This window comes from Perna viridis, chromosome 5 (genome assembly GCF_037379345.1).
Source record: "Perna viridis isolate PV_CMFRI_1.1 ecotype Kerala chromosome 5, ASM3737934v1, whole genome shotgun sequence".
NCBI classification, from domain to species: Eukaryota; Metazoa; Mollusca; class Bivalvia; order Mytilida; family Mytilidae; genus Perna; species Perna viridis.
Genome location: NC_142449.1, coordinates 45,629,633 through 45,651,083, shown reverse-complemented (window position 1 = coordinate 45,651,083; position 21,451 = coordinate 45,629,633). Strand labels below are relative to the sequence as shown.

The 21,451-nt window shown below is 33.2% G+C and overlaps 3 protein-coding genes across 13 annotated transcripts; 2 read left to right on the top strand and 1 right to left on the bottom strand.

Moving 5' to 3' along the window:
* Positions 1-167: 167 nt before the first annotated feature.
* LOC148617920 (uncharacterized) lies at positions 168-4,376 on the bottom strand. 2 transcript variants are annotated; one of them, XM_088585589.1, is made up of 3 exons: positions 3,544-4,376; positions 1,334-1,452; positions 168-790 (listed from the first exon to the last, which is right to left on the bottom strand). In XM_088585589.1, exons 2-3 carry the CDS (start codon positions 1,418-1,420, stop codon positions 185-187), a joined length of 693 nt encoding a protein of 230 aa, XP_088441715.1. In that variant the 5' UTR covers positions 1,421-1,452; positions 3,544-4,376; the 3' UTR covers positions 168-184. The 2 variants fall into 2 exon arrangements, with proteins under 2 accessions (XP_088441715.1, XP_088441714.1); XM_088585588.1 differs by lacking the exon at positions 3,544-4,376 and adding an exon at positions 2,488-2,623.
* Positions 2,564-12,667, top strand: LOC148617919 (uncharacterized). Its single transcript, XM_088585587.1, has 6 exons — positions 2,564-2,687; positions 4,373-4,547; positions 5,492-5,663; positions 6,744-6,867; positions 8,970-9,098; positions 9,633-12,667. Exons 1-6 carry the CDS (start codon positions 2,653-2,655, stop codon positions 9,964-9,966), a joined length of 969 nt encoding a protein of 322 aa, XP_088441713.1. The 5' UTR covers positions 2,564-2,652; the 3' UTR covers positions 9,967-12,667.
* A 1,243-nt stretch (positions 12,668-13,910) lies between these two features.
* Positions 13,911-19,764, top strand: LOC148617918 (oncoprotein-induced transcript 3 protein-like). Of its 10 annotated transcripts, none has more exons than XM_088585579.1 (7): positions 13,931-14,059; positions 14,352-14,606; positions 16,128-16,323; positions 16,509-16,605; positions 17,124-17,778; positions 18,182-18,432; positions 19,409-19,764. In XM_088585579.1, the coding sequence occupies exons 3-7, from the start codon at positions 16,297-16,299 to the stop codon at positions 19,519-19,521; spliced, it is 1,143 nt and encodes a 380-aa protein (XP_088441705.1). In that variant the 5' UTR covers positions 13,931-14,059; positions 14,352-14,606; positions 16,128-16,296; the 3' UTR covers positions 19,522-19,764. The 10 variants fall into 10 exon arrangements, with proteins under 10 accessions (XP_088441704.1, XP_088441711.1, XP_088441705.1 ...); XM_088585581.1 differs by lacking the exons at positions 13,931-14,059; positions 14,352-14,606 and adding exons at positions 15,120-15,300; positions 15,690-15,851; XM_088585578.1 differs by lacking the exon at positions 14,352-14,606 and having other exon boundaries at positions 13,911-14,059.
* Positions 19,765-21,451: the final 1,687 nt, after the last annotated feature.

The window sequence follows — 21,451 nt, the reverse complement described above, 5'->3', positions numbered from 1 at the left end:
CTCTTATAGAAACCTGTACAAAACAAATCTAACCCAGATTGGTGGGTTTTTGACATGCATGTTTCAGATATTTTACATTTTGCCTAATTCTTTCAGACTTTCACTGAGATTACCATGTAATTTTAGCTACTAATACCCAGGAAGTAAAATAAAAGAAAGACACATACTTCATCATTAAAACTATTTATTGTTTTATTTTCACATCTACATAGCCATGTATTTCATTATAAAACTTAGGTGCAGCAAAATCGTTTCCTGATAAAACATAAGGTCTGTTTTTAATCTTTAAATTTCCACTAATATAATTATTGTCAACTCTAAAAATATTTGGAACTTTCAATGAAGACTTTGCAGTGTTAGTCACAGTATCACTTAATTGAAATGTAAACTTCTCCTTGAAAAGGATCCATCTTGGTCTCACACCAACAAACTGTCCTGTTTTCATATTCTTATAGATCCTATGCATTGAACATCTCAAAACAATATACAACCATATCGTACATAAACTGATAACACTGAGGACCACCACAGGGTAATAGGTTGAATCATCTCTACTTTTCCAAAGATCATATTTGTTAACATAATAGAAGGCTGACCCCAGTCCAACTCCAATGAAGATTATTGAATATGCATATGATTTTGCATTCTGGTTTGAGTAGATAAGAACAAAATCTTCTGGTAAATTGTCCCTAAATTTGGTATCCTTGAAAGGACTTTGAGAAAATATGCTAGCATTTCGTCTTTGAATAAGTGGTTGGTTTGTTGGAGCAATTTCTAATGCCTTCATTACCTGCAAAAGTAAGACATAACATTATCTTTGAAGCTATTTTTAAAAAATTGAATAAGTAACATTCATCTCCAATTAACTCATTATTGAGCATCTTGATTGTTTTATTATTTAATTACTAAACTCATGATATACTGGAACCTAATACTTAGCAATGGCAGATCCAGGGAGGAGTCTAAGGACTGGACCCCCTGCAAAATTTTGACAGAAAAGCATACAATATCCTGGATCCCCACTTTCAAAAATCTCCGAATCCACATCTTACCACTTAAATCTTAGAACTGTATCCCTTGTATTTGTGATTAAGTACTTGTTAACTTATTTAATCAATCTATTACGGATGAATCACACTTACATTATATTACTACATGTACAATGTAATTGTAAGGAGTATGCTTCATAGTACTGGTATACAAGTTTCATTACAATCCATTTTACATTGTAATACATTGTAAATATATTTGCACTTATTGACAGATAGGCAAATGACAAAATGGTTCCTCAATACCTATAATCTTTTGTTGCCTGTGATATAAATACAAGTACCTTTGAAGCACTTTTGAAAGTTGATACTGATGTCACTTTGGCACACTGTGACTTCTGTAAACATCGTAGAAGTGTCAGAGACATCATTCAACCATGGTTTGGTTACATCTATTTATAACCTGAAAAAATAGAAAGGAGTGTCTTATTCAATAAAATGAATCCAAGGGCAAAGCTTGATACAACCACAGCATTCAAACTCTGAAATGTTTGGACACAAGAAGTCTGTGATTAAAAGCTTGACATTTTCATAACAAAAGTCAAACTGACTAAAAAATCTGTAATTAAATACTAGAAATAAATAATTTCAATAAAATGCTTTGCAGGGCAGGGCTTACTATGACCTTGATCACAGCGCCATACCAATATATATCCGCAAGGAGCCTTGTGACACAACTACACAGAAATCAATACACTTATATTCAGTAATATAGATTTGTTTAAGATGCTTGCTGATTCAGGTCATAAATTCAAGTATCCAATTTTGACCTTGAAAAATTGTGAATTTAGAACTATAGCTTACAGAAATAGTGAATAGGTACAGCTTCTTGTTGTTTGCCTGATTTGCTAAGGTGTTTGTATTCTGTATTGATCTTAAGAGTTAAATCCAAATTCAAAAGATTTTTATAGTTCGTTTTATTGTTGCATTTTCCCTCCTAAGTCCCAGGTGGAGGAGGGTTGAGTGCTCACAAACATGTATAACCCTGCATCAAACTTCATGTGCCTGTCCCAAGTGAGGAACCTGTAGTCAAGTGGTTGTCATTGATTCTTCATATTCATTTTTATTTGTTTTACATTTTTTAATAGTCTAGATTTGATTGATTTTCGTCTTTTTAATAGTTTTATGAACAGTTTCACATTATTTATTTTGGGACCTTGCACAGCCGGCTTAAAGACTGGTATGGATTTTGCCCATCATTGAAGACCATGTGGTGACCTGTAAAAGTTAAATTGTTCGTTGCTTGACTTTCGGGGGCTATCTCATTGCCATTGGCAATCATACAACATCTCCTTTTTTTATTCATGCGTAGACAGGATTAGGATGTCCAAGAATAACAGAAAAGAAAAGAAAGATCATCCTGGGAGATAGATTGGTAAATAAATGGACACTAGGGCCTTACGTATGTCCAAATTGTCTCACATTTGAGAAAACTTACTGGAAAATCATTTAGAAGGTAATCCAGTAAAATTGACACAGGGGAATGAAACGTCTTCAGAAAAAGATACGAATTACTTCCCGTTTCTGGTTTTGGATTTTACTTTTGAAAGTGCTTGGAAACTGTAAACATCCGGTTTTTATTTAAAACCACCAAAAAAAAAAAATGCCACTGAAAAAGAAGAAAGGAGGGAAGAAAAAGTATATTTTCATTTAACTTATGTTAAACCTAGGCTTTTCACTGCATATTCAAACGTTAACTCCAGGATTTTTAGAGTAAACGAAAAAGGAAACACGAACTCGTCACGGCATGAAGATTTTTACTGAATTAGGGACAATACAAAAACCAGGGGTGCATATTGTAATTCCTATTTGTTTATATTTGACTACCAGAGGCTATTAGCAGTCTTTGCCGTCTAAATTTCAAACATTAAGTCCTTACCCTTAATATGAAAGAATTTTGTATATGATACACTGGATTGTAAACGAAATTTTTGCAAGCCGGTTGCTATTTTTACTAGCATTGCCATTGCCATTGGCTGGTGGGCTAGTCCAGTTTTGAAGACTGTAATTGTAAGAAGTCTAGCATTGTATAAAAAGTCAGTGTACTTTCTGCAAGCAATGTATATAAATGCTTTCCATTACTTAAATAGAACATTAGCGTCAGACAGAAATTCTTGCAAATACATTTACAAACCTGTTAGTGTCAGCAATATGCTGAAATAGGGTAAAAGTGTTCAGCATGTTGAGATTTATCCATGTATATCTTTTTTCTAGTAAATCTTTAAAACTATGTTGAAGTTATTGCTCTTTTATGACGTCTTTTAGCTATTTTAAATGCTGTTTAAAAATTTTCTCCTCAGAAACTACATGTACATGATGTACTGGACAGAATTCAATGAAAATTTATGTGATAGTTCCTTAGGTATATGCTTTAGCATTTTTATCTTAGAAAAAACATGGCTACTTTTACCAGAAAAGAATGTTGCTTATCTAGTTCTTATTGCTGTTTCTTCTTTTCTAAGATCAAGTGTCCAAGTAATATACCTGTCTTTACCTGAATTGCTTCAACACTAGGTGTAGATGGTAGTCCAAGAACAGTGGACAATCCTTTTCTGTGTATTGAATTAAAATATGGTTAATTTGTCTGACAGCATTGACCCAGTGTCTCTAACAAAAGGGCTTGTATAAAAAGAATATTTATAGCTGTTGCTCTTTCTACTCTAAACATATCCCTCTGGTTAAAATGAAGAAAAAATGTAATGTCAACTCAAAGTATGGACTGCGAAATCAGTAAATGAAATGTTTTGGACTATTTGTTATTAAAAATATTGCCGCTTGTATTCACATGAATGTTTTGGTACTTGGTTTACATTTTGTGTTAGGTTTCATTTTACATTTATTTTTTGTATTTCTTCTGTATTATTTTTTTTTTCAAGGTAAGGTTCAAGATTTAAGTAGGAGAATTATTTCATTATCAAATATTTTTCATCCAATGTTGTAATGAAATGATAATATGGGAGTGTATGTATTTACTGAAATTGTAAGGTGATGTGCTTCAAAGTTCTTTAGACCACAGCTGTGGTAAAAAAGTGATAACCACATCACCAACATTTTGTGCAACACATAAGCTGCAATTCTATTAAAAAATATGAAGAAACTTGTCCTATTAGAATCAAAATACAGGTAAATCATGGAAACTCCATTTTATCATTGTTTTACCACAGCCTGGCCATTAATGCCATTCTTTAACCCCTAACTATTGCTCAAGGTAAAACAATGCAACATAAATGGCCAGTCTGTGGTAAAACAATGATAGAATGGAGTTTCTGTGATTTATTTCTTAAATATATGTATACATGTACATGTATGTAATACTTTTTCAGAAAAGCATCTAAGTCCACAGCTGATAAAGATGACCCAGGAGAAGTAGACCCAGGGACCCTTATAGCAGCCACTAACCCAGATGGTTCCATTAATCCTATTGAAAAAGATGGAGGAAAAAAAAAGAAAAAGGGCAAAAAGAAAAAGAAGAAGGTGTCTCTTGCAGAAAAGAAACTGGTGAGCCAACAACAATATTTCTCACTTGAGAGATAAGCACTATATTTAGCCATGTGAGATATCCTTATCTCTCCAGTGAGTGAGATAAAACACACAACATTTGAGACGTCGAAATTAAATATGATGTCCTGTAAATACAAAAGAATTTTGGGGAGCAGAGTGTTTTAAATTGGCATACCAATCATGTAATTAATTTTTAAAGTGAGAAAAAGAAACAAACACCCCTAGATAATGCAAGACAAGGAAATCTCTTGACATCCTCAGGTAAGATTTGAGTTCTCTAACTCTGCAGAGACTTGTCAGAGAATTTGATATATTACCTCAGCATGTCTTAGATTTCTCTGTCTTGCATTCTCAGTGCTGTAAGATTCTTAAGTGTAAGTATTTGTAGGAATCAGGCAAAGTTGGAAAATTCAGAAACATGCTTTTCAAAACCCTACCGATCTGACAATATAATTTCATTCAAGGATGCTTTCTCTATTTGAAAAGACCATTGTTAGATCTCTGCATCACTGGCTTTGCTCAGAAAGTTTTCAATAGAATTTTAGAAAAATGAGGTTTTTGCCCTTGAAATGTTCCTTTTCAGTGCATTTCAATGAAATAATAGCTCAATGCACCAATATGACATGGAAAATTCTCATCTACATCTATCTATCTTATATCTTAATTTTATTGCATTGGAATCACTAGATGTTGATTGTGATAAATATTAGTAAATCTTGTAAGAAACTCACCTTGCTAATTATGGGCTTTTAGTAATTAAAATGCACCTGATCACCAAACTTTATATAAAATAAAGTACTTTTGGATTTATTCAACACATTCACCATAACTTGGTTTACTTTTTATAAGAACATAATAAAAAGAAGTTTTTATGGCAAGATAAAATCAGTCTAGTTTTTTCAATCCCGGTTTTTTTTAAATTCATGCATATTTTTTTTCAGGAAAAATTAGAGAAAGCCACAGAAAAGTTAATGAAGGAAAAATCCTCCTTCAGGTTGTTTGTTTATGAAATGGACAAGTGGCTCACTTCAAATGCTATCAGAATACAACAGTTATTTAAGACTTATGACTATGAAGGAGAGTGTATTCTGTCATATGATGAATTTAAATCAGGTAAGTGTAATGTCATTTAAAGTGTCAGTCTATGTAAGAATCAGGTAGTGGGTGAAACATGGTATGAAAAAACCTCCATTTTGAAAATGTAATTTGACTTTTTTCATTTTCAGAATCAAGGAAAAAAGACAAGATTTTCCATATTATTTTAATGATTTGAGTTATAATTTCATTGAAATACACTGTAATGAACATTTCATGAGGCAGACAACTCTTACAACAATGTAATTTTTCTAAACATTCTTTTGAAAAATTTCTGGACAAATCCAGTGATGCAGAGGTCAAATAGAGGTCTTTCAAATAGAGAAATCATTATTGAGTGAAATTATATGTCATATTGGTGGGTTTTTGACATGCATGTTTCTGATTTTTTTCTCATTTTGTGTGATTCTTACAGAGACTGACACTTAAAGAGAAAGCTGAATTTGTGCACATCAAGTAGAATTATGTATATGACACAAAAAATCTACTTAATTAACATCTCTGATAATGCTACTATTAACTGCTGTGTTCTCCACTGCTGTGCTGTCCACTGCTGTGTTCTCCACTGCCGTGTTCTCCACTGCTGTGCTCACTGCTGTGCTCTCCACTGCTGTGCTCTCCTGCAATAATTAGGAGATTTGCTATAAGAGGGATACATGAAATCAATAAACTTATCCATTTATTCTTAAATATAAAGAAAGGGACTTGTAGCAAGTCTACACTTCAAGCTACAAAACTCAAGAGAACTTTGAATAAACTCCCATGAAACCAAATTGTATTATTTGAATAGATAAAATGTGAAAACACTATGTTCTAAATAGAAAATCTTATTGTATTAAATTCATTGACAACAGAAAAACCTGATAATGTGAATCATTATCCACTTATATTAGAGGCATTTTACATGAAAAAAAAATGACGAAGACAGTTGGGAAGGAGAAAAATTATGGACTAAAATTGAGTATATCTATACAGCACTGACATTTACAATATTCAAGTGACACAGCAAATAAAATAGGACACTAATCATCCTTCTGCAAAATACTGGAACCAAGTATCAAACTTTCTTTGAATACGTAATATATAATTTTTTTGCAGGAATGTTTGATTTGGAAATACCTTGCAGTGAAGTGCAGTGTCATTTACTTGCAAAGCTGCTTGATCCAGAAAACAGTGGAGAAATTGACTACACAGAGCTACACAAAGGGCTTCAGTATACTATGTAGGTGTTAGAACTATTGCTGATTCCATTATATACATTAAGAGTACAAATTGATGGATTGATTGTATTCAAGGAAGAACTAAGGCAGAAATTTTCTCAGTCTGTCTGGCAGAATGACTTCATATTTCATATGTGGCCTCAGCGCTCTCTTTCAGTTCTGTCAAACACTGTTGTGGTGTTAGATGATCTTCAGTATATAAAATTTGATATGAAAGAGATTGGAACAAGAATACATTCTGATTGGTCATTTAAAATATTTCTATAAGTGTATAACTTTTTTTTAACTTTGTGTGAATGTACATCTGCCACTATTTCTGTACTTGTAATGAATAATTTAATCATTATTTATTTCAACAGATGCTCCATTGTTAATGTAAATAATCAACACTTTTTTATGATATAAAAAGCTTTTTCCACAAGAAAGCATTTATGTTGTTTTTAGGAAAAAAAGTTTTTTTTTCATTTCACAGTTTAATGTTTCTCTCAAAACTAATGAAAAGCTCTCTTAGTTGATGTGCATGCCTTTTAATACTTCAAATTAAGTATACACTAGTAGTGCATGCCTTTTATTGCAATTGTATGTTTAAAACTAAATCAGTTTATGAAATTTGCAATATCAGCTTTCATTTTACTTTATACTGTGACAAAATTTTAAATTACATTTAAGTTGTTCGTGATTTGGCTGTTACTTGTTTGCTAAAAAGTTGGGGTGCATACTGCAATCCAGACTATTACATAATTTGCAATCTTTCTCTTGTCCAACTTCAAGCTAAGTTTTTGCTGCAGATGATGTTCTATTATGCAGTTTTATTTTCTCAAAGTTCGATGACATTTACAGCATTTTATTTGTTTCTTATCTTTTTCTAAAATTGAAGGTTTAGAAAACACAATCACATTTTATGCTTTAAGTGTCAGCCTTTATAAGAATCAGGCAGTGGGTAAAATATGGTATGAAAAACCACTATTTTGAAAGTTTAATTTGACAATTTCACCAAAAAGAAAAGATTTTCCCCTATCATGTATATATTATAATTTCATTGAAATGCACTGGAAATGAACATTTCAAGGACAGATACATTGTAACTCTGTCAAAATAACTCATTTTTCTAACATTTTATTGAAATCGAGTGATGCAGAGATCAAATTGTCTTTTTTTAAAATAGAGAATTAATCCTTGAGTGGAATCATATTTTCAGATTGATTTGTTTTTGACCTGCATGTTTCTGACTTTTTCTATTTTGCCTGTTGCCATTAAATTAATTGGTCATGATTTTTATTATTTTAATGTTGTGCTGTTTTCTACATGTAAATCCACACATTTTACTTCGATTTTATTCTAAAATTTTAATTATAACAATCCTTAATTACAACTTGTTATATTTTCATTTATTATTCATTTTGTTCATAAAGGAACAAAATGACATTTTTTGCAAGAATTATAGATCAGTCCTTTTTAGTTCAGAGTATTTGCATCAACCATTTAAACTATTCTTTTACTATTATAGTTTTTTTTTAGAATTATCTCCCTTGTCTATGAGATCTGCTGCAATTTGGACTAAATTGATTAAATCTAATGCAGAAGGAGGAATAAGAAATATTTTTGCTCTAGTCCTTGAAAGAGTAGTAGAATTATATGGCTTAGCAGTTTTCAAGGAAAAACTCCAGTTAGAAAGTTATTCTTTCAAACCTATTAATGCTAAAACAATAGGGGGAGTAAGAGATACAAATGTTTTTGCTTTTAAATTAAGAGTTTTCATAAGACCTTAATATCAACTTTGAAGCTTCTTGAATTCATTCATAAATAGTGGACCAATTCAGATATTCAACTTCCTTCCTCATAGACAACGTTGCACCATCGCAGCTTACTGGTAAAATACGTCCTGACTAATCTGGGACGTCATGAACAATAGCAATCCCAGAATTCCATACATTTTCTGAATCTGTCAGTTAAGATGTATAGAGAATTTTCACACCATAAATTGTGACATTATTGAGAAGCAATTGTCGTACATTACTGCTTAATAAATGTTTCTAAATTTAAGGTATAACACTGAAATCTGCAGTTCACCATTTATATCTATTTACATCAATTTTTTATGTAGAGAGATTGAGGAACAGGAGATTGAAGAAGAATATTATTCCAAAATTCTAGATGTTACTAAGAGGGAGCTGGTGCATTGTAAGAAATGTAAAATGGCCGTCACTGAGCCACCAAAAGTAGAATATGCAAGGTGAGTTGTCCTAATTGGTAAAAGGATGTTAAGAACTGTTCTAATGTAATTCATTTGAATAAGTATATAAACTTAATTCACATAAAGTGTGTTAATTATAAGAAACCTCTGTGATCTCTTGGTAGCATGCTGGCCTTGAGTGAAGGAGGTTGAGACCACCGAGATAGTTTTGAAGGCTTCCCTCTTTTAAACTTTTCTAAGAGGTAGATGTATTGTGATTGAGGTAATACAATATAAAGTTATGTTGATAAATTGAGCTAAAACTACATAATTGATAGACTATTTGATGTTTTTATGTTAATATTAATGTTTTTTTTTACAAATACTTGATAAATAAAACTGCCTTCAGTGTATAATTCTCCCTCCTAGGAGTCAAATATTGAGAGGTAGATATGATAAAAAAGAGGGAATCTCCCTCTGAAAGAAGGTGAACCGGTATTCATTTGGCCCAAAACTTTGCTTCAATACTACAATCAATTTTACACTTGAGCTTTTCACTTCATCAACTAAATCTATTATAAACTAATTTTTCAGGGACATAGATATAGGTCTGACATGCATCACTTTCAAGACCCAGCCAAAACACCCAACACATATCAGTGTCACAGGAAATGCTTATACTTCTATATATAGCCTTATTCAAATGATACTAGAAAAAACTGGCATTGCTTCTACGAAACTGTCGATATTTCGAGATGATAGACGTGTTGCAGAGTCAATGATTGAAGAACAAACAGAACTTCGAGAACTTTGGGGAGAGACTATGGATGAACCAGAGGAAATTGAACTATTTTATGATTACCGAGTGGAATTTTTAGAATGCCCAATATTATTATGTGATTATTATTTTGTTGACCTGGATAATTGATGGAAAGAAGTTGGTTCAGTAAGAGCAAAATTTGGCCTCAAAAACAAAGTCTTTACCAAGAAAATTTTATGCTGTTTCTCTAGCTCTTTTATGTGTTTTGTAGTTGACTTGATTGGTTAATGGTAAAAAATTGAACATATACGGTTATATACGGTTATATATGCCCTTCATACTTGGCTGAGATTTGAAAAATATGTTAAAAAGGCAGGAAAACACCAAATTTTGTACAGTTTTTTAGTCTCTTAACAATGGCTACATGTGTGTTGTACTACTACCAGGAAATCAGCTTTAATCAAATTTTCAAAAATGCCCAAATAATGAGACCAAAAGGGGCCTTACTGAACTTTCTCCTTTGTGTTAAAATATGTAAGAATCTATGGTGTTCATAAACCTATATTCAAATGTATTGTTTGGTTAAGGCAGCAGGATTATGGCATGACATATTTATATTTATTCCACTATAAAGATATCTTATATAATTTATGAGATATGTTTTATTTTTTATCAGATATCTTCTATTTTTAATAAGATATCTTATAAAATTTATAAGATATCTCATAAAATGTACAGTTAACACAATATCGTATTAAATTATGAGATATCTGATAAAGTATACAAGATATTTTATGAAGTTTATAAGATATATCTTATAAATTATATAAGATATCTCATATCTTTTGTATGGTATCTTATAAAGAATATAAGATGTCTCATGAACTTCATCAGATATCTCATAAACTTTATAAGATATTTTTAAAGAGGAATAAATATAAATACAGCATGCCATAGAGGATGGTCATGTCTTAGATTCAAATTGTATAGAAAATGATAGTTGGGACATCTAATTCTGATATCCTGTTTTGGGGCAAGGAACAAGTAACTGGTTTAGTCAGGTTTTAATGTATAGACTAAAATTTCATTAAATGATTTGCAATTAATTCATTATTTAAAGCATTCATAATTTCATTTATAATGTTTGAATTGAGACTTCAGTTGCTTATGTATTATCTATACATCAAAAATTGCATGTTTCTACTTGCCTCAGGAACAGACTACAGAAACTAACCAAACTTTCATCACCCCCTCTTTTAATTCAGTTGTGGGCTTCACAATAAAATTTTACCCTGGCTATATTTCACTGGAATATATTATGTTTCCAGCAGCAATGTTCTTATTGATTAACTTCAGTTAGCTTCAAAATTCATATTTTGGGGGTTTTTGATTCCATTATTCACTAAGGGAACAAGCATTATACATATATATATAATTTTGTGAAGTGCTTTTTTTCAGTACTATTTTATACTTCAACTGGATACATATTTCTGTAACAGATTCTTCAGCTTTTGTTGGAGGGAACTACTTGATTATTGCTTTTGCCCTTTTGCATGAAACTCTAATTTTATATAGCTCTTGTGCTCTAGATGGGCCTGGGTCCGATTTCATGAAAAAAATCTCAATTTTAGATTTTCCTCAGATCCTGGAGTTTTCTTGAATTCTTGAATTTCAAGTAATTTAATTGAGTTCAGGAAGAGTTTGAGGAAAATCTCAATTTGAGATGTCATGAAATTGGCCATTGTTGACAGTTGATAGAGGATTGGAAACCCCACAAGAAAGGACAATTTTGTGCTTTATGTATTTCCACATTTAGATTTCTATTTTATTGCTTTTTGTATTTCCACATTTGAGTTTTCTGTTTTTGCTTTTTTTATTTCCACATTTAAGTTTTCTGTTTTCCACACTACTGTTTTCTGTTTTTTTTTAACTGTTCTACTATATAAGCATATTTGAGCATATCTGGTAGGATATCAAAGATATCTAGATTTAGGTAGATAAATTGTCAGAGAGTGCTGCACATACATCAAGTATATATTATTATGCATTTATTTTTGTTCATTGCATTTCTGTGACAATCATAATGCTAAACAAGGTCTCAGGCATTTTGATTGGGATAGAGCAGTACATTCCACAATGATCCACCAAAATGATGTACATCAAAATGCATTTATTCTTTACATACATAAATTATTCCACTTCTTACTGTTTTGTTCTGGTATAGTCAAACATTTATCAAAAATTAAGACAGGAAAAAAGTAAAAATTAGTTTCCAATGCCTTGTATAAGTACTGTAAACTGCGAAATTTTTGCGACAGCTCTATTTTCACTATTTTCGTGGAAAGACAGTAACGAGAAAAATTAACTGTCGTGAATATAAGAAACATAATGTTACAATCTGGGCAAGGATTGTGAATTTAAAATGTGCATAAGTAGTATTAAACCCTGAAAAAAAAGACAGCGCGAAAATTTCCTGGTTTACAGTAATGCAATTTCTTAGGTAATAAAGCTGCAAGCACAGGGGCAGATCCAGGCACTTTGAAAAAGATTGGTACCAGTGGGGTTCCTTAGAAAAAGGGGGTGGTAGAACATTATTTACCATTTTTTGGTCAATTTTTTGCTTGAAAATGATAAACTTTCCAATAGAAAGGAGGGATGTTAACGCCCTGTATCCCCCCCGGATCCACTACTGCAGGAACCACCAAGTTAAAGAATGCCAAATCGGCTCGCGTCATGTCAGTACTGTACTTAATGTTGCATATGGATATCCTTTATATATGGTTATATCTTTTATATTCTAAAATAAACAGAAAGTTATAGTCAAAATAAACAATGTGATATAAATTATAAATAAAAATAATGGATTGTGTATCCTGGTTTTGTCTTCTTTTAATTTTAGTACATACATGCATTGTTGAATTGCCTACCTCCAACCCCCACCCCACCCCCGTGATTAGTTTGAAACTTGATTTCCCATCATTTCTGATTGGGAAATTGTTACCCTGACCATTACAGTAATGATTTTATTTCGTTTTACGCGTATTATTAGTCGGAAACTAAAATTGATGGGTTCATCTATTTACATAGATGTAAGTATTTTCCAAAACATCTTCACTTCCGACAATATCCTTTTTCAGGCATATGTTGTGTTTAAAGTTTTTCCATTACTTCCCTGTACGAAAAAAGATTAAGTGGCAGATCTTGAAAGAAAACTGATAAAATTTCTTATTAGTTAATTTTCCATTTTAACACAAAATCTTCTGACACCTATATTTTTTTTGGTAAAAATGTTAGACATGAGAAATCTCCGTAAAAAAGAATTAGTTCATGATATTTCTTGAAAATGATATATATTTGTACCAAATGGGAGAGGTAAATCAAGGTAACGGGAAGAACAACAAAAATAATAGAGAAGTCCCCCGTCACCTTTGTGAGTGAAACACATTTTTCTTGTTGCTTAGGTTGATTTTGTTTTTCTGACGATCTATGAGAAGTTGGGCACGTAATCTTGTCCAACCGTTCAGTCCAATGTTTTATGAACTTATATAGTCTGAAAAGGGTTCTGAATTTCCTGTTGCATGTTTCCGAAAAATGTTCTTATTTGGAAATTGAATTTTCATGCAGGACGGTTTCATGAACATCAATATTCAAAGGAAATATAAAAGGTTGAACTGGATCAGGGAATTAATAGCTACAAAATAAACTTCCGTTTATTTCCGGTCATTTCCTTGTACCGTCCTTGAGAAACTTAAAAGAGTAGTCAGGGACGTAAAAAAACCTATCGTCATTACCTCCTTTTTGTTTACTATGTTTTGACTATTATGGTTATTTTTTCTGCTAAACCAATAGCTTGTAGTTGAAACCACTCCTCCTTTTTTGATAAATAAATTTTGCGCAAAAGTTTGGAAAAATAATAAAAACGGCTGGAACCCCCCCCTCACCCCTCCTTTCCCTCCACCTCTTGATCTGCACATGTAAACAGTTATATATAGATAATTTATCGAAACTCAAAAAGAAAAAAAAACAAACCTAACGTTTTAACCTCTGCAAGATTTCTAGACGGAACTATACTCAAGGAGCTATATTTTCTATCCTGATTACACGAAACTCTTTGCCCTGACCTAAGTATTTTCACTAAACCTTAAGTGCAATCCTTGTGCTGATCTAAATAGCTTCCGAAATACATGTATATAAAGGAAGTACCTCGTTTTAGTACATGCAAGACGATAGAAACAGAGGAATGAAAAGCTTCTTACATGATGTAAGTTACTAGAGTATTTTCTTGATTAAATACGAAGAGATGTGGTCTATTACATAGCCATGACAATTTCTTATCATCGAGGAATAACGGGTTGGCTTTTGGTTTTTTGCTTGTTTGATTAGGAGTACAGTTTTAATGCATGAATATTTAGGAAGAGACGGAATACACAAATGTAAGTGTATGATGAACTGATTAATGTTGGTGTTGTTTTATTTGAAGATATTCCAGATTCTACAATTATTGTTATTACGTATTTCTACAAATACATGTACGTTCATGCTCTAATTTGCAGAATTTTAAAAATGTTTATCAGAAGAATGAATATAGCGAATATGTCAAAGAGACAACACCACCGGGATGAAAAATGTCAGCTTAAGCAACACATGTGTCTTCAAGGAATGACGAGGAAACCCTCACACCACAGAGCATGCAGGCTGCACTTTGCCCGAAAACAACAGCTCCAGAACAATTTAAACCTATAAAAAGTTACGTCCTCATCATATGTTATATAAATCATAATTATTTCCATGCGGGGTTGAGAACCAAGGTACGTCATAAATCATACAATATAAGGACAAAATAAATAGGATAGCTCGAGTTCGAGTTCATTCATTTCAAATTCTGGACGTTTTATTGAAAATCTAAGATATTTGATTGTCACTTATTTAGAAATCACTGCCTGTTAATTCAAGTTATAACTTGCGAACGTATGCAGCTTGAACTTCACTGAATCTTACAGAAATGAATAACAGGCTAACGGACGGACGGACTTCAGGGTCAACGTGAACCCAATGATAAAACAGAGGACAAAAAAGCATCATTGTCTCTATAAAATCGTGGCAATAGAAAGGATAAACATTACTGCGGCGGTATGTATTTTTTCGACGATCCTTGTCTTCCTCTAGTGCATCTTGATCCGCAAGTTGGTGTCTAGACTTCCGGGTTCGAAGAGTTCAGTGTGCGCTTGTCTATAAGACTGTTTGCATAGCTCCTAGGTAGTTTTATTTTTCATAGATAAACTCCCATTATTTGTTTAAAACGATAACATACTTTTGGGGCTTAGGAACTTCAGTGTTAAATATCTTTTAATCTTCTAAATAAAACGCTTATCTGTTGAAGGAAATGTGGGCCCGTTTTTCGGGAAATTCTTTTTAGATCTTGAAAAGACAATCATTTTCACGAGATGCAAGTTTTTGCAATGAAAATGAAATGTTAACAACTCATATGATCCCAAAGAACAGGTAAGGACGTTTTTCATTTTAAATTAGTGCGTTTCATTTTATTGTTTTTGCAACTATTTGTCTTTTGTGTCTGTTTGTTTGCTTCGTTTTCTTCCTGTATTATTTATTTCTTTATGCTGTTGCTTTCCAACCTTCTTTTCACTTAAAAAAATAATATTCATATCAATATTTCGAGAAAAGCATTGCGCAAAAAACTTAAACGGCGAAATATTTTCCGATACTCGGTCTCTAAAATACATTGAATACAAAAAAATATAGTTTCCATTTTATTAAGTAAGACAAAACAGCATAAATACCCTTGGTACATTTACATTAAACACAAAAAGTATCAAAAAAGTAAAAAATTAAAACATCAAATGAAATATTAATCAAGGGTATCAAAATTCCAGCGGAAATCAAAAGAATATAATCCTGGAACAAAGACCAGAAAGGGAAAACAGACACACAACAAAGCACATAGAATAACCAAAATAATGCGTACAGAGCAACAAAAGTAAATGAGAAACTTGAACTCCGCTAAAACTGGGAGCGTGGACCAGATGTGCTGTATGGTAAGCTGCTGAAACCCTCTTTTACAGGTATAAGATCTGACTTTAAATCTAGCTCCCCCACATTTAACCACCAAGAACGTAAACTAGCGGACCCTTCTTTTCAGATAGGATTGAACTTTACTCCTATGTAACGTAAGATGTTAGAATTCCGTTCCTCCACACCCAAGATTAGGATGGCACCAAGACAGAAATTATCTAACCAGACAACCTCTGGCATTGGGATAGAATGAACTTACAATTCATTCATTCTTGTTTAAATCATTTCTTAAATTTCAGAGTTTATTGGGGACTGTCCTCGGTCTGCAAAGGGGACTTTGACCTCACGTGAGGCTCACAACAAGTTTATAAATGGTGCGCTACAGATAACGACAAACAAAAGGTTATCACACGACAGATTACCACTACACACCAAGGGAGATAACTGTGATAAAAAGACAGACTTACGATGGCGATCCTGATAGAGACTAGTCAGGTAATACTAATTTGATCTCATTTTTGTCCATAATGTTTGTTAATTCAAATGTCATTGTTTTATCTTTGTTATATAATATAAATAAGTTTCATATTGTTTACAGTAAATAGACTTATGATTGGTACACGTACGGCATAACTTTTATCGTTTTAAAAAACACCTCCTTGCATTTCCAATTTCCGCAGACATCAAGAAACCTAGTTGTCTTCTTTCTTTGCAGTCAAGGAGATTCAATTGCAACGAATTGTTCAACGTGGCCCAATCATACACTTGCAAATGAAGGTAACATTTTAAATTAAGTTTTTATTAGAAACTTCATGTAGTTTTTTTTCTGATCTCTGGTGCATTGATTTATTGGATCTTTACTACCTATGACAAAGCAATATCTTCTTAATAGAAGTATTTAAATTGGACCTATTTTCTGAATTTCATTTTATTTCGACTTATTTTAGTAAGAGAAAATGATTTGATATTTCTTCTAAATTTACTTTGTAGAATTTATGACTTTGTATGTGAAGTATATTTTTACATTATTCTCTCTAGCTTCTCAAGTTCGTGAATTAGAAATTACAGTGGAGCTAATACAGCACAGCACAGATTACAGATACAGATGAAGAAAAGAGAATACAAAAGATCTCGCGAGCGTTAAATCACGCGTTTAAGGGTTGCATCATGCTTCACACCATTCATCATCTCATCATCATCATCATTCATCATCATTCATTCAATACTAATTCTACATTTTTTTCAGGGTTTGCATGTTTGTTTAATGTATTAAATGACTTTATCTTACATTGCAGCATCAACGACTACAGGCCCGGTCAGGTGGAACATAACAAATGCTCCGGAGCGCCATGACATCACCTGTTCGGTTGATTCGATGTCTGTCTATGTACCAATGTCGGTTTTGTCGACAAATGATCTTTTAACCTGGAGAGATCCTCATTGTCAAGTTTCAAACAATGGTACCCATTTTGTATCCACCATTCAACATTCAGCTTGCGGAACTACGGTTTCATTCAACACCGATGAAGTCATTTTTGAAAACGAACTCATCATTCACAAACAGAGCCCACAAAGCCTTATTCAATTGAATGATACAGCTCAGATAGATTTCGGACTACCAAATAATGACATTGTTCCAGTGCGCTGCGTGTACCCACGAAACATGAACGTCACCACATCTTATCGACCTGCACAGTCTCACATCCGGTTCTACGAGAAACGATACGGACATCTTGATGTCGTTTTAGAGCAGTTCAAAACGGACCAGTTTTTAACTGAACTCCCAGGAAGGTCATATCCTAGGGAAGTAGAATTGAACAAGGACTTGTTTTTCAAACTACGTGCGTCACACGTCAACTCGTCAGATGTTGCTTTAAAGGTGGACTCTTGCATAGCGACGCCATCATTATTCCCAGCATCAAGCCAAACCTATGAGCTTATAAAACAAGGGTAAATAGATATATTCAACAATTGATAAATGTTCCATCTTATTTTTAATGATATCTAACATTATTATGTATGTGATACAAGAGATTTATTTTCAGAGTAAGGCTTGATTTAAAATATTTTTAATTATGAAAAATGACTGAAACTTTCTTATTTGTAGATTCCAGCAAGAAAACTAGCCACGCTTACATGTATACACAAGTTTTACTTTCGTGACGTTCCTGTTTATGTACTTTTAAAACTATTGGAAGACAATGATTTTTGTCTTTAAAATTGCCATTGAAAATGTAATTAATGAATAAACAAACAAAACAAAACAAAACAAAATAAACTAAAAAAAGAATAAAATCATCTGTAACAATTAAGTTCATTATTGCGCTACTGCATTTTTTTTTACATTCAACAGTTGTCCAGCGTCACCAGCCGTCAAGTTGTTCGCCTCCTCATTTGACGAAGTAAGGTTCAGCGTCAGAGCATTTGAATTCCGGAAAAGTCCAGGCGGAGTTGTTTATATCCACTGTCAAGTATCGCTGTGCTTCTCGGCTTCGCCTCAGTGCGTGACTGGTTGCTCTAGCAGACATCGTCGAGAGGCAGTTGGTACAGACGGACCCTCTCAGCTTATTTCCGGGGGACCATATATGGTTGTTGCTGACGAAGGTAAATATATCACTGTTTATAAGTCATTATTTATTGAACTGAGCTTTAATCTAAATTATGCAAATAAATATAAACAATATTGTCAAAGTAAACATAAAAAACTGCCGCAAACCAGATTTTGATCGTTTTATTTATATTGTTAATTTATAAACGTGACAACACAGTTTGATATGGCTACGCATGTGGAATTAGTACAAATGGATTGCTTTTAGTTTTTAAACAAGTTTGGCAAAATACGCTCTTTGAACTGCGAAGAGGAATTGCATATGAGGGGGTATCACCCCCTCCGACTTCAAGTCTAAGTACACACCGTGTTTTGGGTGGTCCCATGTACAATTTTACTTTTTGGTAAAGTCCAAATTCCATGAAATTTGAAGTACAAAGTACGGCTGTTTCGAAATGTTAAATCCATGGACTTGTGTGCCTAAGTTTAAAGTACACTCTAAAAATGTTCAAAACCTCAAGTCAAAAGAGGGGGTGATACCCACATATGATAAGCAAGAAGTTCAAAATGTTTCTATGTCAACTTAGAAGACTGAAAAAAATACTTGAATTGCGGACTACCAGTCGGTATAATGAAAAAAAAAATTAAGTCATCGAATTTTTGAGTAAGTTTAAGGATATTTACAGAGGTAAACATATGTGATTTTAACTCAGATAGCTCAGTTCTAGTAACCCAAGGCTAAGTCACTTTTTGCATAACGGGTCAGCGGATGTCAAGGCCAACTGATATTTTATCTGGTTAATTACGGGTGGGCGAGTGTAACTTTACTCAATAAAATGATCAAGTTACGGGGCATATACAGATGACAGATGTGTGGAATGTGCTATAGATTCCCTGTTCATATTGCTCAAAACTCAAGCAACTTTTAATCTGTTTGTATTATTCAAAGTTTATATTGTTTTGGTCGTAATCAGATGTATTTATACGAGTAAATAAATTGCACACAATAATATTCATTCACGTTTATTTCAGGTTCCATCCAGGCGTCTACTGTTGTAGCTGCCGTTTGCGCATGCATTGCTGTTATCTCGACAGTGTTTGCAGTGGTCGGGTGGAAAAGGAAGACTGAAAGATCTGCTGCTTAAAAAATGAAGGATGTTATCTGACATTAATTCCGAAGTTGAACAAATCAGTTTTTTGTTTAGATTTTTGTGTAAACGGATTTTTATTCTTTGTGTGATTATAAAATTGATTCGGCTAATCAATGTAGACTTGCTTAATTGTTAATCTTGCTAAAAATTGGATTAAATTTGATGTACATAAATGTCTTGTTATAAAAATTGTGTGATTAGTAATTTTGTTTTATATTAAATGCATGGAAATAATAACATTTTAAGTTTTGACACTAGTTAAACCTGACACCGAGCACATATGTGGATCAAATGGCGCACGGGAGTGGGGGTTATTTTTAGAATAATTTGAGTGAAAAAAGTGCAAGAACATTACACATCATCCACCCAAAATAATTGTTTTCACCACTTTACACCATAGCTAAAATAGCCAATGTAACCTCATAACCTACACCCATTCTTGGGCAAACTTAACACCGCAAGGATTTAGCTTTTGGGTCTAATAAACGCATGCACCGCACTCTTCAATATGCAGTATGAATCTCATGACAAAACAAACTTTGCCTAAGATTAAAACGCCATGGTGGCTGACTGCAGTATACTAGTATACATGACAGGAGCAGTACCAGGTATTCAGGATAGGGGGCGCATATATCAGGGGCTGATCCAGGATTTGAGGTTAGGGGGTGGGCGTTAATTGAATTAAATGCCGTGCAATGCAAGGCAAAAAATATTATGGGGTGGAACTTGTGGTGAAAAATTTTTTCCTTATCGATTTTGGGGGGGGAGGCGTACGCCCGGTACGCCAGTCCTTTTATCCGCGCCCGTATATGTAATTAAAGGCCGAGCAAAGGGGCGTTTTACTTTTGCACCAAAAAAAGGAGGTCTTTTGCACCAGTTTACTTTTCGATTTCGTATTTATATTGCGCCCAAATTAATGATCCTTTTGCAGCAGAATACGGGTAATTTTTTTGTTGTTTTAGTGCCACATTAAATGCGTGTGTAGTTGTAATAATATTGTATGTCATTCATCATTTTTTTAAATCCTCTTTATAATAGGTTGTTCACCTCCTTTTTCTGGGCTTGACACCTGCAGGTTCCCCTGGTGGAGTTAATGTTAATTTTAAAAAAGTTGGTTTAATACAGCATACAGGAAGCACTGTTCCTTAAGCACTAATCGTTCTGATTATATCACAATCACTTTTAATATCAATTTTCACTTGCTCAACGGCTGAAATTTGTAACTAAGAGTATGCACAGATTGTCGTCTGGTGAGTTCTCCGGACATCAACATATTGTATTTCTCAATAAGGAAAGCTTCCTTCTCAGCATCTGTTCTCATACGAACGGCTGGTGCACTAGTACTTCTCAGTTTCACATATGTTGTTACTTGTATTTTGCAAAGAGTGTCTATGAATACAAACATTGATGGATGTTGTCAAGACATAGTCGGAAAACTTTTCAACTGCATTACTTGGCTTTTATGGAACAAGATCTTACAAAGACTACCACTAAGTACCAGTCCACATGAAATTCAGACACTGCCAATGGTACAGTGATTCATGGTAAAGAAAAACACACCAAACAAACGAAGCTTTTCCAGTCTACACAAGCTATACTTTCATATCGATAATCATTTCTGCATTCAGATCTGCAGTTTTAAGAAAATCACGACTATGGCCGAGATGGGCTATGGCCGAAAAGTACTGAGGTCAAAACGAGATGACTAGAAAGTGTACAGTTCTATCATAGGCGGGATGGGACTTTATACAAGCTTCAAGTTTCAGTTTTAGAATGATACATGTAGTATATAATAATTGAATCGGTTAAACGTCAACATTCTGAAAAAAAAATGTTTGAAAATTTGTTTCATCGAAAATTTGGCACGAAATTCAGGGGAATTCACTCTAACCTTCCCGCGGAATTAATTCGTAACTTCTCTGAC